We start from the raw sequence: 23,429 nt of genomic DNA on the forward strand, positions 1-23,429 counted from the left end.
TGATGTGGAAAAGCAGTTATCCAGCAGTTGTTATTGTTGTTACTATTGTTGTTTTTGCTGCTGTTGTTGTTCAAAGTGCTGTCTTTGTTGTTCTCCAATACAGTGTCATCATCAGTGTTAGTAACGGGTATAACTTCTGTGATATCAGTTTTGCTTATTTTTCCATCTTTTTCCTTCCTAGCACCCTGGTCAGCCTCATTATCACATTCTTTCCCATTCCTTCCATTTTCTTCCTCCTTTCCCAAACCTTCATTTTCATTCATTTTCCCTAGCACATTGTTGCTTTCTCCATTTTTCCCTGCATCAGATGTCTTTGTGCTGCTATTATTTCCGTGCTCCTTTCCCCTAGATGCTGGGGTGACAGTGGGGTGATCATTTGGTTGTGAATCGGTCCTTGCGTCTTTCTTCTTGTCATCCATGTCCCAATGGCTGTCATCATCATTTGTTAGCTGATGCTGGTTTCTGTCACTCGTGGGTGGATTTGTACAATTGCTGGCGATGGCATCAATTTCAGAACTGTCTGGAGGCCATTTTGGTTTATTCACTTTAACCTCTTCCTCAAGAGAAAATGATTTTTTGGGTTTCTCCATAGACGGAGGCCATGTAATGTTTAATTTGCCCCGCTCTGTGATTTGTTTTGAATTATCACCAGAAGTATCACAAGTTACTTGCTGAGTGGCAGACTGCAAAATTTCATCACTAGGTTCATCTGTCTTTGATAGTTGTGTAGGGACTTGTTTAGCATGAACGGAACCACTGTGGCCTTTTTGATCTTTGGAAACCCATAATTCTTTATGTTGCTTGTGTCCGAAGCCTTCATCATAATTTCCTTTGGATTTGAAAAGTTGCTTAAAATGGGGTTTACAATATATTTTGCCATGGAGAGAAGCATAATTTCCCAAGCTGCCAAATCAAAGAGAACATGTTTTATGACATCCATCAGTCAGAAACACTCCAAGAATATCAAATTTTACTTGACATTTTAAGTACCTATAAATAATAGTGTCTGTAAATGCAACCGTCAATGTGTATCACTTTAGAAAAGAAATAAATATTTTTCATTGAATGTCTACTGCCCAGTAGATTAAATTATATTGGGTTGGTCAAGATTTAGAATAGATTCAGCTGAAGGAAGAGGGGCCTGAGCATTGTCATATGCTATTTCTGACTTTCTTTTTGATAGTATGGAATGGTAGCAATTTACTACTATTCTTCCATGTTTCAAAGGAAAATTAGCCTTGAGGTTTGCTCTGAACACTGAGCAGAAGAGCCTATGGGGCCCACATCTGCTTCACTATACTTTCACTGCCACCGTTCCTTCAATGCTACTTTTATAGAATGCACACACTCTTTAATTTTCACTAAAATTCCTGATTTATCCATGCAAATGTGTATTTGCACAACTGCATTTCACACAGCTTTAACGCAAATAAAGGCATATGCAAATGTCCTTCCTTTTAATTTTAAAATCCTATAATTATTAATGTCTGTAAATTATACCTTAACTTATATCACTTTAGAAAATAGATAATAGGTATGTTTTATTTAACATATACAGTAGAGTCTCACTTATCCAATATAAACGGGCTGGCAGAATGTTGGATAAGCAAATATGTTGGATAATAAGGAGGCATTAAGGAAAAGCCTATTAAACATCAAATTAGGTTATGATTTTACAAATTAAGCACCAAAACATCATGTTATACAACAAATTTGACAGAAAAAGTAGTTCAATATGCAGTAATGCTATGTAGTAATTACTGTAGTTATGAATTTAGCACCAAAATATCACGATGTATTGTAAACATTGACTACAAAAATGTGTTGGATAATCCAGAACGTTGGATAAGCGAGTGTTGGATAAGTGAGACTCTACTGTATTGCCAAGCAGATTAAACAATATTGGCTTGGATCACGACTTTCATCGACTCAGGTTGGATCTACATTGCCATATGAGCAAGTTTCCAAATCCAGATTATCTGCTTTGAGTCTACACTGTCATATAATCCAGTTCAAAGCAGATAATCTGGATTCGGAAACTGGATGGGGCAGAGAGAAGAGAAAGCTTTGCAGAAAGGTTTTTTTTTTGCTTTAAATCCAGATGTTGTGAGCTGTTATGAGGATGGTAATTATAGAAAATCTTTTAATTGCTGTTAGACCATTCAGTCTACCTTTAAACATAATTAAGGAAACCATGAAGGAGCCACTAAATTAAAAAGGTCTTTAGTGCAAGCTAAATAATGTAGTTTATTTATTTATGTAGCCAGACTCGTCCTTTTCTCTAACTACAGTTAGTTACATCCACTGATGTTGGCAGAACAAGTAGAACAAAGTAAAACAAAAAGACCAAAAAAAAACCCCATAACAATATCTCCCCTTGATATGTGGCAGATCTACCATTATTCCCTATGCAGCTTGTAGTAGAAGAGACCCGATTAACTAGGAAATCCAGGGTCGAAATATCATTTTAACTTCTCTTCCCACTCTCTTTCCCCAGCCAAAATAAGCATCTCCCTTCCTTAGCCCTTTCTGTTCTCTGATATGTATTGTGTGATTTCTTACACTATTATTCACCTATATGACTTCTGTTAGTTGATTGAAAAGGGCATATTAATGTCTAGGTGTTCTTACTGTTTTGCAAACACAGATATGACAAGTAAGTCAGTAGTTTTACCCTTTTGATTCTAGCTAAAGGGTTTATACCAGCAACAGTAGAGCAAAATATGGAGAATCTATCTTTATTCTTCTTTTATATGGTGATATCCAGAGGGAATGAGTTTCGAAACTGCAATTCTATACCCACTTCCTTGGAAATAAGGTAAGTCTTCAATGAGACTTACTTATGATCTAACCAAAAGAGACCCGTCAAGTGGCCATTTCAGTGAAGAATCTGGGCAGGAAAATTATATCTGCTATGTGATCCAGTATCTTACGTACCACCCATAGGAAAATAGATGTTGGCTATGACAGTATTTGCATGTCAAGCTATAATTGTTCGCTTCATCTTACCTTAATTTACTGCCACAGTGGTGACATCGAAAACAAGATTTATGAAAGGTCTGCTTGTCGGCAACCAGGCACTCCATTGGATAAACTCTCTTTTGACAAAGTAGGCATGCTTCCTTTCCCTGAAGTTGCAGTTTCTAGAAATAAATGAGACAGGGTCTCAGTGTTATGTGTTGTTATTCATCCCTCCTTCAGACTATGCAAATCATCGCTAGAAAAGTTTAAAGTCTTGGCTCACAAATAATCAACTCCTAAGTCTCCCATTTAAATGACCAAATCAAAATCTGGTTACAGTGAGACCTGTGTTTTGTTTTGGGGAGAACAGAACTCTATGCATCCCTTGGAGACATGGACTGTGTTTAAATTTTTCAAGAGGCAGAGAGCAAAGTGGAAATATGAGCAACTCACATTTGATACATTTTTATCTTTTTACTATAAAATGTGCAGTAGGAACTTACACAGTCAGTGGCATCTAAAGGTTACCCACCTCTTCTCACAGAGAAAGATATATCCCTCCCCCACTTTGCACTTTGTGGTGAAAGTACTCACATTTCCTCTTTCACTACATTGGGGATTTTCGAAGAGCACAGGAACATACATTTTTCAAAAGGATGAATCAACAGTGTTGATCAATATCAAAGGTGTTCTAATGTTATTTACTTGTGTGAATCAGAACTGTTTGCTGTAGACTTGGCTGACTACCACAGCAGTTTTGATCCTTTGTGTAGGTGATGTGGCCTTACATGGTCGATAAATGAAACCATGGCTTGTGATTGTGTTGCTGAGTATTCTGCAAAAAAAGAAATATCACAGAGGGCTGCCTGACCTCCATCTCCCTTTTCTGCCTCTGTAGATGAAACTAAGGATGAGTAGGTCTATCATCTTCCCTTTATTCTGCATCAATGTTTTAAAAAAACCTTGGCTGAAATTTACAAAAGCAATTACAAATCTAGAGTTACACATTCATGACTGATTCATTTTCATGAACTTTAGTTTAGGGGATGCTAGGAGTGGTCCATGAAAATCCCCCAATTCCCATTTATTCAGCAGCAGCAGCTGCAACCAAAGAGGATCTGTTCCCCAGTTGGAAGGGAAGCAGCTGACTCACATTGCCATCCATACTCCACTTGTGCAAGCTATCTCTGGTGTGAGGGGGAACTGTGACAGGAACCCTGCTTCTCTCTGCCACAATAGAAATCTCTCACAGGAGGATGTGGAAGCATCAGCCAGCTGTTTCCCAACTGACACGGGAACAAATCCTGTTGATCACAGCAGTTGCGGGTGGTGGGTTGGTTGTGCCAACTACAGTGGCTATACACTCATAATATTTATTAATTTTATTATGTGATATTTTATTTTTGCAGCTGTAATCTCATGTTATTGTCACTTTTATGTCTATGTAACTGTTTTTGTGCTGGTACAACTGTACCAGAAGCTCCGACTTTATTTTCTTGCTGCTAATGTTTGCAATCATAGGGCAGGCCGCCTGTTCATCATCATTAAGTTTGGTTCCACCCCTTGTTCAGGGTTCTGGGAGGGAAGGAGCCATTTTTAAGTCAGTCTCACTTAAGGAAGCTAAGCTATAGGATGTAGACCAGTTCGTCCCGTAGAAAAGCTTCATATCTCAATAACATCTGGGGATATAGAACATCCGAGAAAACAGAAACAGAAATTCCAGGGGAAAAGGTCCCAAAGGCTCTGGCTGAGAGCTTACAGCCTTTCAGCCTCACAGCTCCTGAGGGAAACAGCCCTAAAGTTTCCAAAGAAACCTCGGAGAAAAAACAGCCCCACAGATCCACGGAACCCCAGCTGAAACATCTACAGGCCTTGGTTGGTAGGTCCACTCGATACCCAGACGCTTTTGGAATCAGTAGTGGGTCCCACATCAGCTAGGCCCATATAATAGACAGCCTGGGAGAGGTTATAAGAGGGTTTTCACAGTTATCCAAAGCCAATTGCCTGTCCCCTGGGGACAAGACTAAAGGGCCAACAGTTTATTAAGGAAACCTTGAAGTGTTATTTGTCTCCTTGAAGATTTATTATTTGTTCAACAATAAAGACTTTGTTATCTCATTAAAGACTCAAAGGACTATCCTTTTCAGGAAAATCTTCAAGAACCTCTCTTTGAGGCATCCTGGCTTCCCGCTGGGCATAAAGTATACATCCTATACAAAGACAATAGTTACAGGCCCAGCACGTGACAGAACAGTTTTATTTTATGTGTGGCCCTTGGAGTTCTTTGTAAGCCTCTGTGAGTCCCTTCAGGGAGATGATGGTGGGGTACAAATAAAATTTCTTCTTCATCATCATCATCATCATCATCATCATCATCATCATCATCATCATCTGCCTCAATTAATTCTGGTCTTTATTTCATCCTGAATAAGTAATGATCAATTCTGATTTTCTTTCAAAAGAACAACATGTTCACCTGTCTGCACTGGCTGAATTAGAACAGTTTTCTTAGTATGGATAGGACTCTATTATACCTGCCTGTTGTATAGGTCTTAAATCTGAGGACTTTAGTAAAAGTGTTTATTTTGGAATTCAGAAGCACACTTTTCAGAGTTAAGTGTTCAAAGTCCTAAAGCTGGAGGGATAAGTCTGCCATTTTCAGTTTCTCCTACATGTGGATTCTTTTGAGCTCAAGTTCTTTCTGCTATGGGTATAAATAACTTTGCATATCTAGGGAAATTCTTAATTAGAAAATGAATTGAAATACAATTCTCTCCCCTTGCGAGATGAAAGTATAGAAGAATCTTCAACCAAGATATCAGTAATATTTCTGAGGAGTATTTTGACTGACACGAGCAGAAGATGGTAGTGATGGGAGCAATTCTTGCAGAATGGTTGGCTCATGGTATTCCTTGTTTAGTCTGATTGCTGAATATTTTAATGTTGCTTCTCTGGATCTTGCATAAGTACAATGATGCCATTGGCTTTAGGGCATTACAATAGCAGCATAAAATAATCTAAATAATCTAAATGCAAGGGCATAAAATATAACAGGTGAACATGTGTTCTTGCATCTAAATTATTCACATTGGTTTATGCTGAAGTTATAATGGGCTGAATTCACTTGGGTCCTTGTATTAACATATTGCACTAATCTAGTGTACATTAATTTCTAGAGTTAATACAGGAGATGGATTCAGCAATGTATTCTGTTGTGTATCCTGTTTACTAAACTACTGCTTGCACAATAGTTATATCATGCACAGCTGTGGGGGTGAAGTTTTTGTCTCCAATGTCAAATACTAATAGCATTTTATACTGTTGTTTTTCTCAATAGAGTACCACTGTTGAGGGTTAGTATTGTTCATATCCTTCGAAAGTCATGTTTTTCCACCCTCATGAACAAACCAGAATGAAGTCAGGTAAAGGTATCTGCTGTAGACATAGTGTGAAAGTTTCAAACTGCATTATATGGCAGTGTAGATGGAGCCATACTTTGCCGAAAAGGAGGCTTACATTAATCTCTTGGAAATGAAATAGAAAAACACAATATTGCACTGTATGTAATATGACATGCAAATCCAAAGGCCTTCATTCAAGTCCATTCCCCCAAAACAGACCTTGTTACACATTTTTCAACTAAAATAAAGAAATAAAGCATTTTGTGAGGTGTTATTTTTTTCATGCTTGGGAACATATTTTCACTATCAGAACTCAAAGAGTATACTAACCTAAAACTGTCAGTACTTGTTAACCACAATTAGCACATATATTGAGGCACATGCCTTTGGAATGAATCAAAAGATATCTGACAGGAAGAAGGGAGGGAGGGAGGAAAGAAAGAAAGAAGGAAGGAAGGAAAATGCAAATGCAGAAATGTTAGTGGAGTTATGCCACTTCAGCCTTCCAGTTGCATATTAATTCTTCAAAACAAATTATTGCCATGGTGCCAGACTCTTAAAGCTGTTAAAAACTTCCTTCACACCTTGCATGCTTATTTACCACTAATAAACTCTGCTTCCTCATGGAAGCTGCTCCGTACTTCTGCTTCAGCAGCTTCTGAGATGTTGTAGCCCAGGCTTTTAAAGACTTGTTCACTCTCTTGCCAAGTCTTCTGAAAATTCCTTAGGAGCTCTTCTGGGGAATCAGAAGCAGAAATATCCAAGATGTGCCCTGAGATTACATCTTCATATGTGGGAGGTGCACGCTTGAAGCCAAACCCTCCTGACTGCATCCCATCTGTGCTTCGTGAAGTAGAAATGGCAGCTCTTGATTCAACCACTGTGTTCTCAAATGAATCCATGCCGGAGCAACACTCATTGTGTGACTTTGTGTCAAAACATACTGTGGGTTCCAATGAATGCTCTTGGATGTCACATTCCTTTTGCTTGGGTTCTCTTTGTTGCCTTCTTGGAGACTTCTGGAAATGTTCTTTTTGCTTTTCAGGTTCTTGAGAAGTTTGGCCACATCCATTCCTGCCAAATCTGTGCCTTTCTTCCTTCATTTGGCCATGGATTATACCATTTTCAACATACCTTTTCTGGGATATCACCTCAGTTTTGGGTTTATCATTAAACATTCCTACCACTATATCTATTTTATCCTCACTGTTCAGTTTATCAGGCGTTTCTGCTTCCTTTCTTATGTGAATCATCTGCTCAGATGCTTCAAACTTATGCATGAGCCCTTTAGAATCAGACTTAGGGACTTCAAACTTTTGAGTGATGGAAATAGAGCCAACATTATGTCTGTGTGGCTCCAAGCTTTCTGGAATGTTTCCTCTCTTTCGGGAGATGTCCATTTTGTTTGTTTCAGACTCTTCATGGGCTTCTTTAACTTTCTTCACTGTGCTGGCAGTTACATGTGATTCATTCACAGAGGACATTTTTGAAGACAAAACATCAGTTTGGCGCGTGTCAATCTTGATTTGCCGCCGGAGTGTTGCAGGGGATTTAACAATCTCTGACCTTTTCTCCAATATAGGAATTGGGGTTACTGATCTATTTTGTGTTGCTCCTTGAGACAGTTTTACAGTTGTGTCTTTCAGTTTGGCAAGTTGTTCCGAGCGGCTTCTTGGAGGGGAGGGTGAGGGGCAAGCGGCTGGCTGTTGTTGTGTCTTAAATGTTGGTGTCACACTTCGGGGAGGAGGTGATGGTGGAACTGGAGTGCTTTCCCTTTGGACAGGAGATAAGATCTCCCTGGGGGTGGGTTCAATACATCTAGATTCAATGGTAATGTAAGTAGGTGATGGTGCTCGTGTTCTTAGGGATGGTGAAGTCATTCCGATTTCTGACAATCTGCGGGCACTGATTATTTGCTTTACTTCTTGATGGGCCATTATGTCTTTGTTAATCTCCTTAGTTTTCTGTGAGTCTTTTGTGCTAGATCCTATGCTATCTTTAGTTGCTTTTTGTGATGGTCCCCCAACTTGAAGAGGGCCCTTTCTAGATTTCAGAGGTTTCATGGAAATCATGGCTGTCTGGATGGCATCTTCACATGATTCAAGTATTTTGGCAGCTTGCTCCTTAACAATCAGTAATTCTTCTTTCATCTTTTCCACATTATTCTCTTGTGCAATGTAGGTTAAGCTTTCCTTCTTTTCTTGTTCTATTAGCCATTCTGGAATAACATTTAAGAATGCCTGAAATGTTTTGATTCCATTTTTATTTGGCTCAATTTCAAACTCTTTTACTCTGGATAATACTTGTTGTACTTCCTCACGTTTCCTCAGGAACTCTAATACATCTACTGTGCTTTTCTCATTGCTTTGTGGTGATCCTCTTGGGCAACTAAATGATAAAGGTTTTTTCTGCATAAACTCTTGTTTTGGCTCTGTTGTCTTAAGAAGGGCTTTTTTGTGTTGGTTGGTATTTTCCCTAGTACATTCCATGTGATTTATATCACTGTTTTGTTGGGACAGTTTTTTATTTTGAATGTTTGTCTCCAAAACATGAATTTTCCCTTGTTCGGAAGTCAAAGTCTGTGAGTCTTGGTGCATATCAATTATCTTTTGCTTGACCATTTTTTCTGATTTATTGCTAACCTCTTCTTGTTGCCTTTGAGCGAATACTTTTTTTTCTTTAGGGAAACCAATTACTTGGCTCTGCTTTCCTTCCATAACTGAAGAGACTCTTTCTTGTTTAATTTTGTCTTTCTCAATTTCCTGCCTTTGAACTAACCTCTGTTTCACTTCACTGGATTCTTTGTCCTTTACTTCTTCCTTTCTTCTTGTATACTTTAAAATTGGCTTTTCTAGGCACATTTTCTCATCAACATTCACTTGGCTATTTGACTTTGTAGTGTTCTGTTTTTTAATAGTAGTTTTGCTTACATTTTCTTGCTGTTTTTCTTTAATATGTTGCTTCTGGATACCAGTTCCTTCTTGGTTTTTGTTTATCATGGAATCCATGTGGATTTCATGTAAGCTTTGCTCTAAAGGAGAAAGCTTGATGGTTCTGACTTTGAAAGTAGGGGACCTTATTTTGCTTTTTGACAGATGCAATTGCTCCTCGTTTTGGCATTGCTGTCTCTTGTGGATAGCATGTTCTCTATGGTCCTCTACCTTTTGAGAAGATTCACACTGTTTATTAAAGTTTTGTGAACTGTGCATGGCTTTTGTTGTACTCTGTTCCTTTGCTGAGATTTTCAAAACGACTTGAGACTGATTGGCTGCTGCTACTTTTGGCATAAGCTGTTGTTCATCAACGTGTGGTTTTCCCACTTGGGCCTTCCTTTGACATTCAGACTCTGTGGGCATCTCTAGAGCTGCAGAGAGCAATGGCCCTTGCGGAGGGGTTTGATGCATTTCTTCTGTATTTAGAGCTGAATGACATGTTTCTGACTCGTTCTGAGCAGAACTACTCCAAGTTTCACTGTTTCGTCTCATAGCCAGTGGACAAACACCTTTGGCTTCTTTTTGCTCCATCTCTTCCCTTTGCTGCCTGTATTTCTCTTCTGCAATCATTAAGGGAGTTTTAAATTTTCTTACATAAAGCTTTGGTTTCATTTGTGTTGCTTCTGCTGGAAGAGAAGGAGACCTAACAAGAGGAAACGTAGTTGTTCTTGTTATTGGTGATGTCTTCAGCTTGATTGCTTCTGTGACTGATGTGGGCCTTCTAATCTCTTCAGTTTTTGTGCAGACACTTTCCTCTTTCTTTTCATGGTTAGCAGTCATCCTCATTGTTATGCTTTCTTTCTTTTCTTCCACTGTTTTCATAGCGTCACTTTGTGTGTGTATCTGAACAATATTTGGTTGGATTTTTCTAGGTGTTCTAGGCTGGCTTGTTTCTAAATCTTTTGCAGATTCCATCTGAAGATGTGACTTGATGTATGAGCCTCTGCTGCCTTTAAGGCTGTCATGGTGTTGAATGGATGTTTGCAGTGTTTTGTCTAGATGTTTGAGGAAATGATCTTTCTTTTGACTGGGCTGAGGAATAGCTGAGGGTTGAGGAAGAGGCAATGGAGATGGAGCATATGCTAGCTCACTTTCACCCTTGACTTCTACTGGGAATGGTGGGGGAGGAAAATGTTCACTCTCCATTTTGCCCTGTCCTACTGGTGGTGGTGGTGAAGGAAAACTTTGGCTGTCAGAAGCTGTAATCAAATGAGTTAGAGGAGGAGGTGGTGGCGGCAGAGGAAAGTCAGCATCAGAGGATGTGACTGAAATTGGAGGTGAAGGAGGAGGAGGAGGTGGGGGTGGAGAATCAATTTCTGACCTGTCTGGGCCCTTAGGATTTTTGTTTGGATTTAGTGGATTTTTCACCATAACCTTGACATCTGACTCTGCACCCTCCACTTTAGCCTTTCCCCTAAACCTCAGCATGGATTTCTCACTTGGTTGGATAACATTACATCTTTGCTTCCTTTCAGATTCTGTAATTTGAGTGTGCATTTCCTGTGTGGTTCTGACCTTTTGATTGGTTTTTATATTTTGTTCTGATGCCATGGAAACCTCTGCTTGGCTTGCCTTAGCATTATTTTTCTTCTCGTTACAAACCTCGTTTGAATGCTGAGGTTGTTTTCTACTGTGGTGCCCTTCTTGTGTCCAAACACGGCCAGCTGTTTTGGAAATCATGCAGGTTGACATGTTGACCAGTTCTCCTGCTTCTTTGTGACTAGAGCTGTGATCACATGTTGACAGTGTTGATTTTTCCTTTGTCCTCTCCTGAAGGTTGGTGTCAAAATGTTTGTCATCTTTATGTTCATGAAATACATTATATTTCTTTCCAGTAAATTGTTTTGTGGACTGAACAGCATTGGATGAACTGTCTTTCCTCATCATTCTGCTTGCCTCTGATTTTTCTATTCTTTCTTTCTTTTGAACATTGCCACAAAAAGCAGATTGATCACTCATATATTGATCTGTGTGACACTTTGCTTCTTCTTTTGCAATGTTATGGTCTCTGACTTTACTTATAGACTTATCTCCTTTTTCCATGACCTTGTATTGGGAACTAGATAAGCCCTTCACATTTTTCTTATCTACCTCATGTGTCTTGATGCTCTGTTTCTGATTCAGATTGATTGCTCTGGTATCTTCAGTGAGGAGGCTCTCCTTTTCAGACTTCATCCCTGCATGATGTTTCTTTTGAGATTTTATATTATTTTGTAAACTGTCACTTACATTAACCTCGTGATTGATCAACTGTTGAGATGGCTTAAACAGACTCTCATTGGTTTGTTTGATATTACTGTTGGTGACTGCTTCGTGCTGTAGTATTTTCCTTTCTGCTGAAGCTTCCAGCAAGTTCCCCACCACTGTCTGACTCTCTCTGCCATCTATTTCTGCTATAGTTTCTGTCTTGAAAGACTGCTGAGCTGCTTTCAAAGACCTCAGGGTGGATTCAAGGTCACTTCGAACAACCTCTTGTCTCAAGATTTCATTTTTTGTGTTTCTTGCTTTCTCCAGAGATTCAATAGCCTGCTTAATATCGCCTGGGATGACATCAGGTTTTTCTGTTTCTTTCAGATTATAAGCTGCTTCTTTAAGAGACTGCAGAATTGCAAGGATGTCAGCTTTTATAATTTCTTCCTTCTCTGCAACAGTTGTTTGATTTATGGCCTGGCTGAGGGAATTTAAAGCTGCCTTCAAATCACCTTTTATAATTTCTTCTTTGCATACATGACAAGATGTATTCTGTGGCTCAGTCATAAAGATTTTAACTGTGTTACACACATCTCCAGGGACAATGTCAGCTTCATTAACTGTCCGTTGAATTTTAGACTTCTTTTTCTTTAGTAACAGCTTTGTCCCTTCAACATCACCACCAATTATTTCCTCCTCCTCCTCTTCTTGATTCCTTGTTGAAAATGTTTCATTTGTCCCTGTCTGGAGGAGTTTCAGATAATCCAGAGCTCCAGCTTCTATGCATGTTGTAAAAAACTGAACATTGCCCCTTTCAGAATCATCTATTTTAGGTCTTTCTAATATTTCATTATTCATGGCAGAAGAGAGAAGGCTGTGAATTGTACGCTTCACATCACCACCAATAATTTCATCTTGCTTAATGTTATTACCATCCTTTTTGTGAAAAAGAGAATAGACTGTCATGTTAATATCACCCCTCTCATTTTCCTGAATTAAAATTCCATGTTTTACAGAACTATCCTTACTAAACAGGTTTTTAATGGCTTGTTGTATATCACCTCTAACTATCTCTTCTTTTTCAATGTGAACATCTGTTGATCTATTCAGCAACTGTTGTTTGGTCAAATTCACATTGCCCTTTTCATCTTCATTTACTTTATTTTCTTTTTCTTCAGTACTGGGTCTGGAAAGTAGGTTCAATATGATGTTAGCTAAGTCTCCTTTAATAATCTCTTCTTTTTGTATTTCAGGAGGCTCCTGATTCATCAGCTTATATTTTGCCATTCTGACATCTCCAATTTCATCTGACTCCAAGATAATGCCATGTGTTTCTACGACTTTGTGAGAATAAAGTTCCTTTAAAGTTTCCTTCACACTTTTCCCAATTATTTCTTCCTTTTGAACATTACTTTCATTGAATTCATGGAAAGGAGTTGTCTCAAAGAGCCATGTTGTGGTCTTAACATCTGCCTGTGGAATTTCCTCTTTATCGATTTTTCCATCGCTTTCATCAGTTTCCTTAATGGAGTCCAGTGGCTGGTTTTCAAAAAGCCACACTGAATGCTGAACATCACCTTCTTGCACCTCCTCCTTAGTTACTGTCTTGACACCTTTATACTCTGATTCTTCTCCTCTGATCTCATCTATGGTGTGTGTTTCAAATAGCCAAGTCGATGTCTTCACATTGCCATGCTGTATTTCACTGACACTCACTGTTCTTACATACATGCCTTCTTGGGCTTCTTCAGACTCAAATAATTTCTTGTTTGCTTTCACATCACCACCCTGAACACTATCCACAGTGGGAACAATGATTTTTTCCTCATCTGAGATTGTATCCAATGGCTGTGTTTCAAATCGGTATCTGACTGAACTGACATCTCCTTTTTGAATATCTTCCTGGGTGACTGATTTTATAAGATAGACATTGTCTGATTTGTTTATTGATCCCAGGGGCTTCGTTTCAAACAACCAACGAGTCCCACGTACATCTCCATGAATGACTTCTTCCTTTTTAACCGTTGTCACCTCATGATAATACCCTTCTCTGTCCTGAATTGCATAAAGCGGCTGGGTCTCAAAGAGCATTCTGTAGCTGTTCACATCTCCTTTTGTTATTTCATCTTCTCTAACTGTTTTTATGGCACTTATATCTTCAGAAGACTCCTCTTTAATCTGATCCAGAGAAAAGGTTTCAAAGATAAAGCACCCCTTTCTCACGTTTCCACCTTGTATGTCAGTCACAGTTTTTACTGAGGTCTTGTCTTCTTCATGTTCTGCTATTTCATCCAGAGACTGGTTCTCAAAAAGCCAACAGCAATGCAAAACATCCCCTTTCTGTATATCTTCATATTGTAGGGTTTTAATTTTCTTCAAAACTTCCTCTGAACTGGAATTTATGGAGTCTAATGATTGGTTCTCAAATTTATACTTCATGGTAGAAACATCTCCAGGCTGGATATCAATTTCGACAACCCGCTTTATTTCTTTGCTTTCTTCTCCTTGTATGTTTTCTAACTTTTCTGTTTCAAAGAGGAAACATGCTGTACGGACATCACTGCCCTGGATTTCTGCTTGCTCCACTGTATGCAGTTTTATGGCTGTTTCCGAGTCTTCCCCCATGGCATCGAGAGGTCGGGTTTCAAAAAGCCAGGTGCAAGTTTTTACATCTCCTTTATGGATCTCTTCGCTATCAGACTCTATAGTCTCTTTGTCATATAGAGTTTCCATTGGTTGTGTTTCAAATAGCCACCTGCATGTTTTCACATCCCCCTTGACAACTTCTGTTGCCTGGGACTCTTCTGTGCTTTCCTCATCTTCCATCTGAGCAAAATATTTGATGGAATCAAGAGGCTGTGTTTCAAACAACCATTTTGCTGTTTTGACATCACCTGACTGTACTTCTTGTGAAGATATCCCTTTAATAATCTCAATCTTTTCAATACTCTCATCAAACTGATCAATGGGCCTCGTTTCAAATAGCCACCTGCAGTTTCTGACATCTCCCCTGATGATCTCCTCTTGTCGAATTGTTTTAACTTTATGATATTTCCCAAGTCTATCCTGAATTGCATACAATGGAGTGGTTTCAAAAACAGCTTTATTTAATTTTACTGCACCTTGTGTTACTCCTTCAACATGGATTTTATATGAGTCATCCTGTTTCCTTAAGTGGCATGTTTCAAATACATGTCTACAGCTGCTCACATCTCCCTTATCAATTTCCTCCAGTTTCACAGCTCTTATAATTTCTTTTTGTTCCTCTCTAATCTGTTCAAGTGGCTTAGTCTCAAAAATCCATTTCTGGTGCCTCACATCCCCTTTCTCTTCCTCAGTGGCTGCCATTTTTTGAAGTTTACCAACATCTGGGCTGTCTTTTAGCCTATCCATTGGCAAAGTTTCAAATAGGTGTTTAGTGGTATTTACATCCCCTCCTATTATTTCTTCTGAGGGCAAAGGATTTGCATCCTCACTTTCTTTTAGGGTATCAAGAGGCTGGGTCTCGAAAAGCCAACATTTTTTGCAGACATCTGTGCCTAGAATGGCTTCTTTCTCCACAACTGTCTCTTCATATTCCTGTTTAATAGTATCCAGAGGCTGGGTTTCAAATAACCATTTTGCTCTGCCCACTTCACCTTTGATACTTTCCTCCATGGAGATTCCACAGACAACTTTGATTTCTAGGGAATCTTTGTTGATCATATCTAGAGGCTGTGTTTCAAACATCCAGCGTACGGTTCTGACATCTCCTCTCTCCAGATCTTCCCTCTGGACAGTTTTAATCTCTAGCATTTGGCCTAAATTGTTTCTAATAACATACATTGGTAAGGTTTCAAAATGCCTTATACTTCTCTTCACATCCCCTTTAATCTCCTTTAGTTCAGATCTGAGCTGCAGCAATTTAGTTTCATCCACCGAATAAAGCTGCCCCAGGCTATCCAGATGCTGTGTCTCAAACATGTACTTTACTGTTTTCACATCACCACCAGTGATTTCCTTAAAACAAGATTCATCAGAGTCTTCTTTTGTGTGGTGAATTTTATTCATTGAGTCCAATGGCTGAGTTTCAAACATCCAGGTGGCCGTGCGGACATCTCCACAAGCTAGTTCAGGAACTCCGTCCGCATTTTCTGGGCTTTCTGAAGTATGTGCGCCCAGTGAATCCATGGGTTGTGTTTCAAACATCCAAGTAGTGTACTTAACATCTCCACCTGCAATTATTTCTTGATCTCCAATGCTTTTAACATCATTTGGATCAGGGGATTCGTCTCTGATTAAATCTAGGGGCTGATTCTCAAAGATCCACCTCATCGATTGGACCTCCCCTTTGAGAATTTCATCCCATTCCAAATATTCCCTTTCAGGGCTCATGCACTTTTGAGGGCTGCTTTCTGAATTTTCAAAGATGTATCGAGCCTGACGTACATCTCTTGCCAGCGAGGTACCTGTTTCGGTGTTGCTACTAGACACTATCTCAGAAATGTCATTGAAGTAATCCTTTTCCAGGTTTTTTCTCAGTTCTGGGTGAATATGCTTGTATAAACGCTTCAATTCATAAAGATTTCTTTGCTTAGAATAAACATCTTTGGGGAAGGGTTGCTTTGATGGAGAGGGAGAGGGTTCAGGGGACTGGGAAAACCCTGTCATTTCAGATGGAGCCTGTAGTAAGTCTGGAGATGGTGGAGGAGGAAATTCCTCTGTACTTCCATACTTAGAAGAGGTGCAGCAGGCTGCTGCTGAGGCAGCAGATGTATGCTTGGTTTTCCTCACCATATATGCTTCCTGTTGTCTACTTGTAGAAACAGCTTCAGCAGCAGAAGAAACAGCTGAAGACGGCCAGATCATTTCTTGACACTCATTTTCAATCTTTAGGAGACAAAATTTGTATTTATTCATTTATTTATTAAAATTAAGTCATAATTTTGCATCCATTCTATGTGGTCAGTTCAATCCCGCACAGCACTAAACAGCTAGAGGTTAAAGGAAATAAGATCCTCTTTCATCCATCCCAAAATAATACTTGAGCACAACAGGGTGGTTTAACACAGTCACAGGGAATTCATGTATACAGTATGACTCCCTAATACCCAGATTTGATATCCACAGTTTCACTTACCCATACTCCAAAAAATAATCCCCACAGGAAGTGTTTGTGGACCTCTCTAGGTCCTCCAGTGTGATTCTATGTTATAGAAGCTCCCAACCATTAATATTTATTTATTTATTTATTTACAGTATTTATATTCTGCCCTTCTCACCCCGAAGGGGACTCAGGGCGGATTACAATGAACACATATATGGAAAACATTCAATGCCAACAGACAAGCAACATACAGTATAGACAGACACAGAGGCATTTAACATTTTTCCAGCTTCACAATTCCGGCCACAGGGGGAGCTGTTGCTTCACCGTCCACTAGTGGCTGTACTTCCTCATTCCTTTCCTCATGTTTTGCTGGCAGTTTTATGGTGTTGTAAATTAGTTAAATTAGCCTCCCGCATAAAGCGTACCTAAATTTCCCTACTTGACAGATGCAACTGTCTTTTGGGGCTGCATAGGTCAACAGCAAGCCGGGCTATTTAATGGTCGGGGGCTTAACCCGACCCGGGCTTTGAACTCATGACCTCTCGGTCAGTAGTGATTTATTGCAGCTGGTTACTAGCCAGCTGCGCCACAGCCCGGCCCAATAGTCTAGCTTGCTGTTGACATATGCAGCTGAAAGACAGTTGCATCTGTCAAGTAGGAAATTTAGGTACCACGTATGCGGGGAGGCTAATTTAACTAATTTACAATGCCATAAAATCTCCAGCAGCGTATGGAAGAATGAGGAAGTAATCTATCAAAGACTCAGTGTGGATAGTGAAGTGGCAGCTCCCCCTGTGGCCAGAATTGAGCATACCTTCATGAAGCTGGAATGTTAAATTGCCTCTGGGTCTGTCTATATGTGTCTATATACATCGTATGTCTAATGGCATTGAATGTTTGCCATGTATATGTGTATTGTGATCCGCCCTGAGTCCCCTTCGGGGTGAGAAGGGTTGTACTGTAATTTTCATCACTGCAATATCTAATTTATATTTATAATATTTAATTAATATATTTGACAATTGTATTCTGAAACCATCTGGATATTACCTATATCTCCTGTTAACAGCTATTGCAATCTTAGCTTTACAGACTTGCTGAAACAGATAGAAGAAACAGTATACAACAAAAGAAAAAGAATAGCAAATACAAAAAAGTGAGGTCGATTTAAAGAAGATTGCAGTACCTATAGGTAGGTATTCATTAAAGAATATACAGCAGGGTGTTACAGCTTCCAGATTATTTCTGCTACATGGCATTTAACATACAGTTTAACCAGCTGCATATGGGCTAACACTTCAATGCTATAAATTAGTATTGGTACATTGGTTCATGGGCCATAGTTAAAGGCGTAAATGTCAAAACACTGGAAAACAGAAACATAGGAACAGAACCCTAATTCTGTCATGTGATATCCTGCTTCCAAGCACCTAAACAATGCCTGAAATCAAAGAAAAAATACCTCTAACCTCAATACTTTGCAGTGCGGGCTTGGCAGGAAGAGGATACTTTAAAGGATACATTACTAGCAACCATAAATTGCCCTGCTACCATTAAAACAGCCCCAAAGGACCAAGAGATTGATCAGCCTCTTGCCAAGCACATCAATTGTTTACTGAAAATCATATTGCAAGCATCATCTAAACAAATGGATGAAATATGCTTATTCTGAATCTACAGCAACTGCAACTCAGAAAGGAATTTTAGTTTTAGAATAAATATATATAGCAATTCAGTATTCATTAGCTGCGGGGCTCCCCTTTCCAAACCACTGACCTTGATCTGTTTTGCGGGTGTTCCACTCTCTCGGCCAGAAAGAAGTGTTTTTCCTTGGGCTGGTTTTTCAAAGTGCTGCTTTAAAGATTGTGCAGAAATCTTTGGACTCTCCTCACTCATGGCAGCATTGACCACTGTGGTGTGAAAAGAAAGCTGAAGGGGTCATTTCAGGATGACACTAAATTAGCATTAATTGGCTTTAGTCATTGGTGACAGATTTCCAGGAGGCACTTTGCTTTCATATGTGACAGATAGCTAGGCTTTCTTCTCAGGATCATGTGAAACAATCTATTCTTAAAGCAAATTTAGTTGGGCTCCCCTTTCTTACATGCACCTCCATATAGGCCAGGATCTTTGGCATCAAGCTTGGAAAAGCAACTTAGTTGAACTACACAGGTCAAATGTGTATGTGTTCAGCTGTACAACTGAAAACAATAGAACCTCCATTGCTTTCCATTGATATGAAAAGGTAAAGGTTTCCCCTGACGTTAAGTCCAGTCGTGACCGACTCTGGGGGTTGGTGCTCATCTCCATTTCTAAGCTGAAGAGCCAGCGTTGTCCATAGACATCTCCAGGTCATGTGGCCAGCATGACTGCATGGAGCGCCGTTACCTTCCTGCCGGAGCAGTACCTATTGATCTACTCACATTTGCATGTTTTCGAACTGCTAGGTTGGCAGGAGCTGGGGCTAACAGCAGGCGCTCATTTCGCTCCCGGGATTTGAACCTGGGACCTTTTGGTCCGCAAGTTCAGCAGCTCAGCGCTTTAACACACTGTGCCACCAGGGGCACATTGATATAGATCATTAATCTATAGATATAGATCATTTTTATTTCCCCCTTAACTTACAGTGGATTCTTACCTATTTTATCAGCACTCTCGGTAACATTAGAAGTCTTCTTGACCTCAGTGGATGCTTGTTCTTGATGAGAAACCTGCATTTTTTTAAAAAAAAAATATCTCTATTTCAGTACAAATTCATCACAGTCACCAAGACAGTAGTATCTCTCCAGTTTTTCCCCTGAGTTTCTGGACACAAACAAATGCTTTGTTTCTATACGATTCGATATTAAAGGAGTGGAAACTGTGTAGCTTTCCAGATGTTTGATGTGCTGTTTGATTAACACTGTAACAGGATTTACAGTATTGCCAGCTGAATATGGGATAATTTACATAAATACAACACTAAAGATCCCATGAATGGGCAGGTGATTTTTCCAACCGTCAGCACCTCCAGACTCCCAAGAGTGCCTTTTCTCCAGTCAAAAATCAAAATAAAACAAAAAACGAATTTCTAAAAGTTTCCAGGGGCCCTTTCACATGCTGTTGTTATCATTGTCATCATTTAATTATATAGTGACATTGTTGCACATAGCGCTTTACAAGTAAAAGAAGGAAATAGTTTCTTCCCATCAGACTTATGATCTAAATAAGATATGACACAAAAGAAAAAGGGAATGGCAGCAGAGGAAAGGATTACATCCAGCTGATCCTGCATCTAAGTCTCTGTTTCCATGCAGTAGTAACTGGAATGGCGGAAGGCCCCTTCTTCTGCTTTTGGGCCTGGGCATGATGCAACTGTGTCCCTTTTTTCTCTTCCTCTGAGGTCAGGGCCATGGTAGTTCAGATGGATGGAGAACTTTACATCTGCATTGGGCCTTGACATAATGGAGATCTGCCTGTTCTTCTCTTCCTTGGAGACCAGGGCAGAGACAGTTGGGATGGAGAGGAGAGGGGCTTTAAGAGCCTGAAAACTTGGCTCTTCCAACAGGCTTTTAGTGACTGATTTCCTTAGTTTGGTATTGCCCTGTTGTCTATTTTATTTTATAGTATTTTTACTCCTTAGCCGTACATTGTCTCTAGGTTCACCTTCTCCAGCACTTTAATGGGATAATAGTCCCTGGTACCTACCTCTCTTCTAATTTGCATTGTAAACTATTTGCACTTTTCTGGCCCACTCAGGTTTTTATCAAAGTATGTTTATTGTTTATTGGTATATGTGATTTGATCTGTTTTTGATTTGTTTTCTACTGTTGAGTTTTATATTGTTTATTGCCTGGCCCTGACCCCATGTAAGCTGCCCCGAGTCCCCTCGGGGAGATGGGGCAGGGTATAAAAATAAAATTATTATTATTATTATTATTATTAATATTATTATATAATTATTTAATCTGCTTCTGGGCCTAGGTATGATGGATAAATTATGGTGATTTGATTCCTTGTTAGCTGCCATGGGTGCATTCCTTGGGATCATAGGGTTTGCAGTTTAAGGTAAAGGTAAAGGTTTTCCCCTGACATTAAGTCCAGTCGTGACCGAAGTTCTAAGCCGAAGAGCCAGAGTTGTCCGTAGACACCTCCAAGGTCATGTGGCCAGCATGACTGCATGGAGCGCCGTTACCTTCCTGCCAGAGCGGTACCTATTTATCTACTCACATTGGCATGTTTTCGAACTGCTAGGTTGGCAGGAGCTGGGGCTAACAGCGGGCGCTCATTCCGCTCCCGGGATTTGAACCTGGGACCTTTCGGTCTGCAAGTTCAGCAGCTCAGCGCTTTAACACACTGCATCACCACCAGTTTAGTGAGGGGAATTTTCTTCTATTACCTTTTACCAAACTATAAACTACAGAGCCATATGATGCAGAGAGGCAATCAAAGTGGAAGAGAGAGACAATTGTGTGGCTTACAAGATGGGTTTCTTTTTGTAGAGAACTTTTGGTTATTGCCGGATTCTGACATAGGCAATGACCCAAAAAGTGAGTTGTTTTGGTCTAGGTTTAACTTAAACTTTTATAAGGCACCAAGAGGATATCAGCTCCGTTAGCCATAGATGTACAATCCTTGTGTTTCTTATCCTTGCAGGAAAGGACAAATGGTTTCCATAGTTCTCACGCTACTATGAGAAACTAAACATTTCTACAAAATTCTCAAAAGGTGTCCTCATTTGGGAATTATTCCACATTGAAATGTATGTGTGTGTCTGACCCAAAATTACATATAATTTCATTGCACAGAAAACATGTTTACTACACAAAGCACATTGCTTCCGGCATGAGAGGCTGCAGGGGGTGGGATGGGGAATCGTCTATGTGAAAAAAATCCATCCTTTTCTTCCTAAAAAAACCCACATGTAATTTCTGGAAGACTTTGAAAAGTGCAAAGAATTTTGCTACCACTCTTTTCTTCCTGCTTGGGTTTCCTGAGCATTATTCTGCCAGGAAGCAAACTGAAATAAATATTCTTTTCATTCTTGTTAGCTCCTGAGCTAGATTGGTTCTCATACACACCACAAGACAAGAAGGGCACAATAATAATGGAGTTTGCTAAATCTTTATCGTTGGGTAGTTGCTTGGTGACACAATAATTATTAAATAATATCTGTACCTTTTCCAATTGAAAGGTTTCCTGCTGTGTGGCTCTTGAAGTCACTTCATTTACTTGGGTTTCTGTGCTGCTGCTTGACATCTTGACTTGACTTTGGCTCAACATCTTCTACAATGGAATAAAAAACATACATTTGTAATTTAATGATACACTTAAAAACAGAGGCCAGAGTACCATTTTGTTGCATTTCCCTCCCATGTAAATGGTTTTTCAAGACGCACAATCAAATTGACTGTTATTTATGAGAAGATTATAAGTAATAACATAATAGGCAAGGATAAAACAAAACCTGGAACAGGCTTTGCTATACCATTGTAGTTTCATTACTGCATGCCTACAAGAGATTTCCTTTTCTTTAGTAGTCTCTGTAGCATAAGATACATATCAAAAGAGATTGTACAGGGTGGCCTGGGTTTTAATGCTAGCTTTATTGATTTAATCACCAAACTCCTATCTGCTGGTAAGTATGTGACCAGAATCTTCCCAAACTTTAGGATGATGAAGCACTTCATACACAGGCTACTCACAGCTTTAATGTGTGGATATATCTATAAAGCTATAGCTTAGAAGTCCTAACAACTGACCCCTAGAAAGGGCACTCTAAGACCTTTTTCTAGAGATGTCACTGAAAAGTCTAATTACTTTATTCAATATTGCAAGCCACAGCAGCTTACGGTCTTTAACTTCTGTGGAAGATAAGCAGTTGGCTTCCTTCTTGGATTTAAATCTAAACCAAGCTGGAAAAGAGCACTTCTCTCCCATCTTTGTCAACCTGGCTGCTGTGGTTGTGTGGCTATGACAAAGGAAGAATATTTTTTCTCTCTCACACAGACACTCATTTCTCTGCTAATCTTCTTCTCATCAGCAGCAAGAGGTAAGGAGAGAAAGACATTTGTTTTCTTCTTGCTTCTCTGCCACTTCGAATATGCTCACATTTGCTTTTTAGATACTGAGGATGAGGAGCAAAGTGAGAACAGTTCGCATCCTTCCTTGTTATGACAACTGTCAAGAGGGAGGAGAGGGAGGAAAAAGATGTATTCCTACTATAGCAGAAGTGGCAGATGAAGTAGTTAGTCCCAGGAAAGGAGCTTCAATAGGAAAATGCCTAATAAAAAATAATCTCAATTTTTGATTGTACCTTTTTTTGCTTCTAATCAGAATCCATTCTTTCCCCCCAAAACAGCAATTTCTACAAATACCTTCTTTGCCTTGAACCCTATTATAGACCCTATTAGGGCAAACCCTTTGAGTCAAAGGGATTTTTTGATGTGTTGATTCACTGTTCAACAATTGATCAAGTGGATCAGTCAATAAGATTTTAGCTAATGAGTATTTGCAAATCCAGGAAGATTTCAACACCTCACCCACCCATCCATAAAACGTGGCACAAAAAGATGGCTTTGTGAAATGTCCCAACATTATAGAATATTTCTAATCCAATATAGCAGTTTGATTTGTTGTTATGTGCCTTCAAGTCCACTTGGACTTCTTGTAACTCTATCCTAGAGTTTTCTTGGCATGTATTTATGTATGTGTATACGTAGGTAAAGGTAAATGTTTTCCCCTGACATTAAGTCCAGTCATGTCCAACTCTGGGGGTTGGTGCTCATCTCCATTTCTAAGCCGAAGAGCTGGTGT

At 39.5% G+C, this 23,429-nt stretch overlaps 1 protein-coding gene across 4 annotated transcripts in view; it reads right to left on the reverse strand.

The window, feature by feature from the left end:
- Window positions 1–830: 830 nt before the first annotated feature.
- xirp2 (xin actin binding repeat containing 2) overlaps window positions 831–23,429 on the reverse strand; it is a 206,037-nt gene continuing 183,438 nt past the window's right edge. For all 4 annotated transcript variants that reach the window (XM_062964979.1, XM_003223669.4, XM_008115138.3 and 1 more), the window contains 6 exons: window positions 21,792–21,899; window positions 19,273–19,345; window positions 18,411–18,544; window positions 6,964–16,414; window positions 3,010–3,143; window positions 831–903 (listed from right to left, as the gene is read on the reverse strand). In XM_062964979.1, coding sequence (XP_062821049.1) covers window positions 3,049–3,143; window positions 6,964–16,414; window positions 18,411–18,544; window positions 19,273–19,345; window positions 21,792–21,899 — 9,861 coding nt within the window. In that variant the 3' untranslated portion in view covers window positions 831–903; window positions 3,010–3,048. The remainder of the gene's footprint in view (window positions 904–3,009; window positions 3,144–6,963; window positions 16,415–18,410; window positions 18,545–19,272; window positions 19,346–21,791; window positions 21,900–23,429) is intronic.

The sequence above is a fragment of the Anolis carolinensis genome, chromosome 1 (genome assembly GCF_035594765.1).
Source record: "Anolis carolinensis isolate JA03-04 chromosome 1, rAnoCar3.1.pri, whole genome shotgun sequence".
NCBI classification, from domain to species: Eukaryota; Metazoa; Chordata; class Lepidosauria; order Squamata; family Dactyloidae; genus Anolis; species Anolis carolinensis.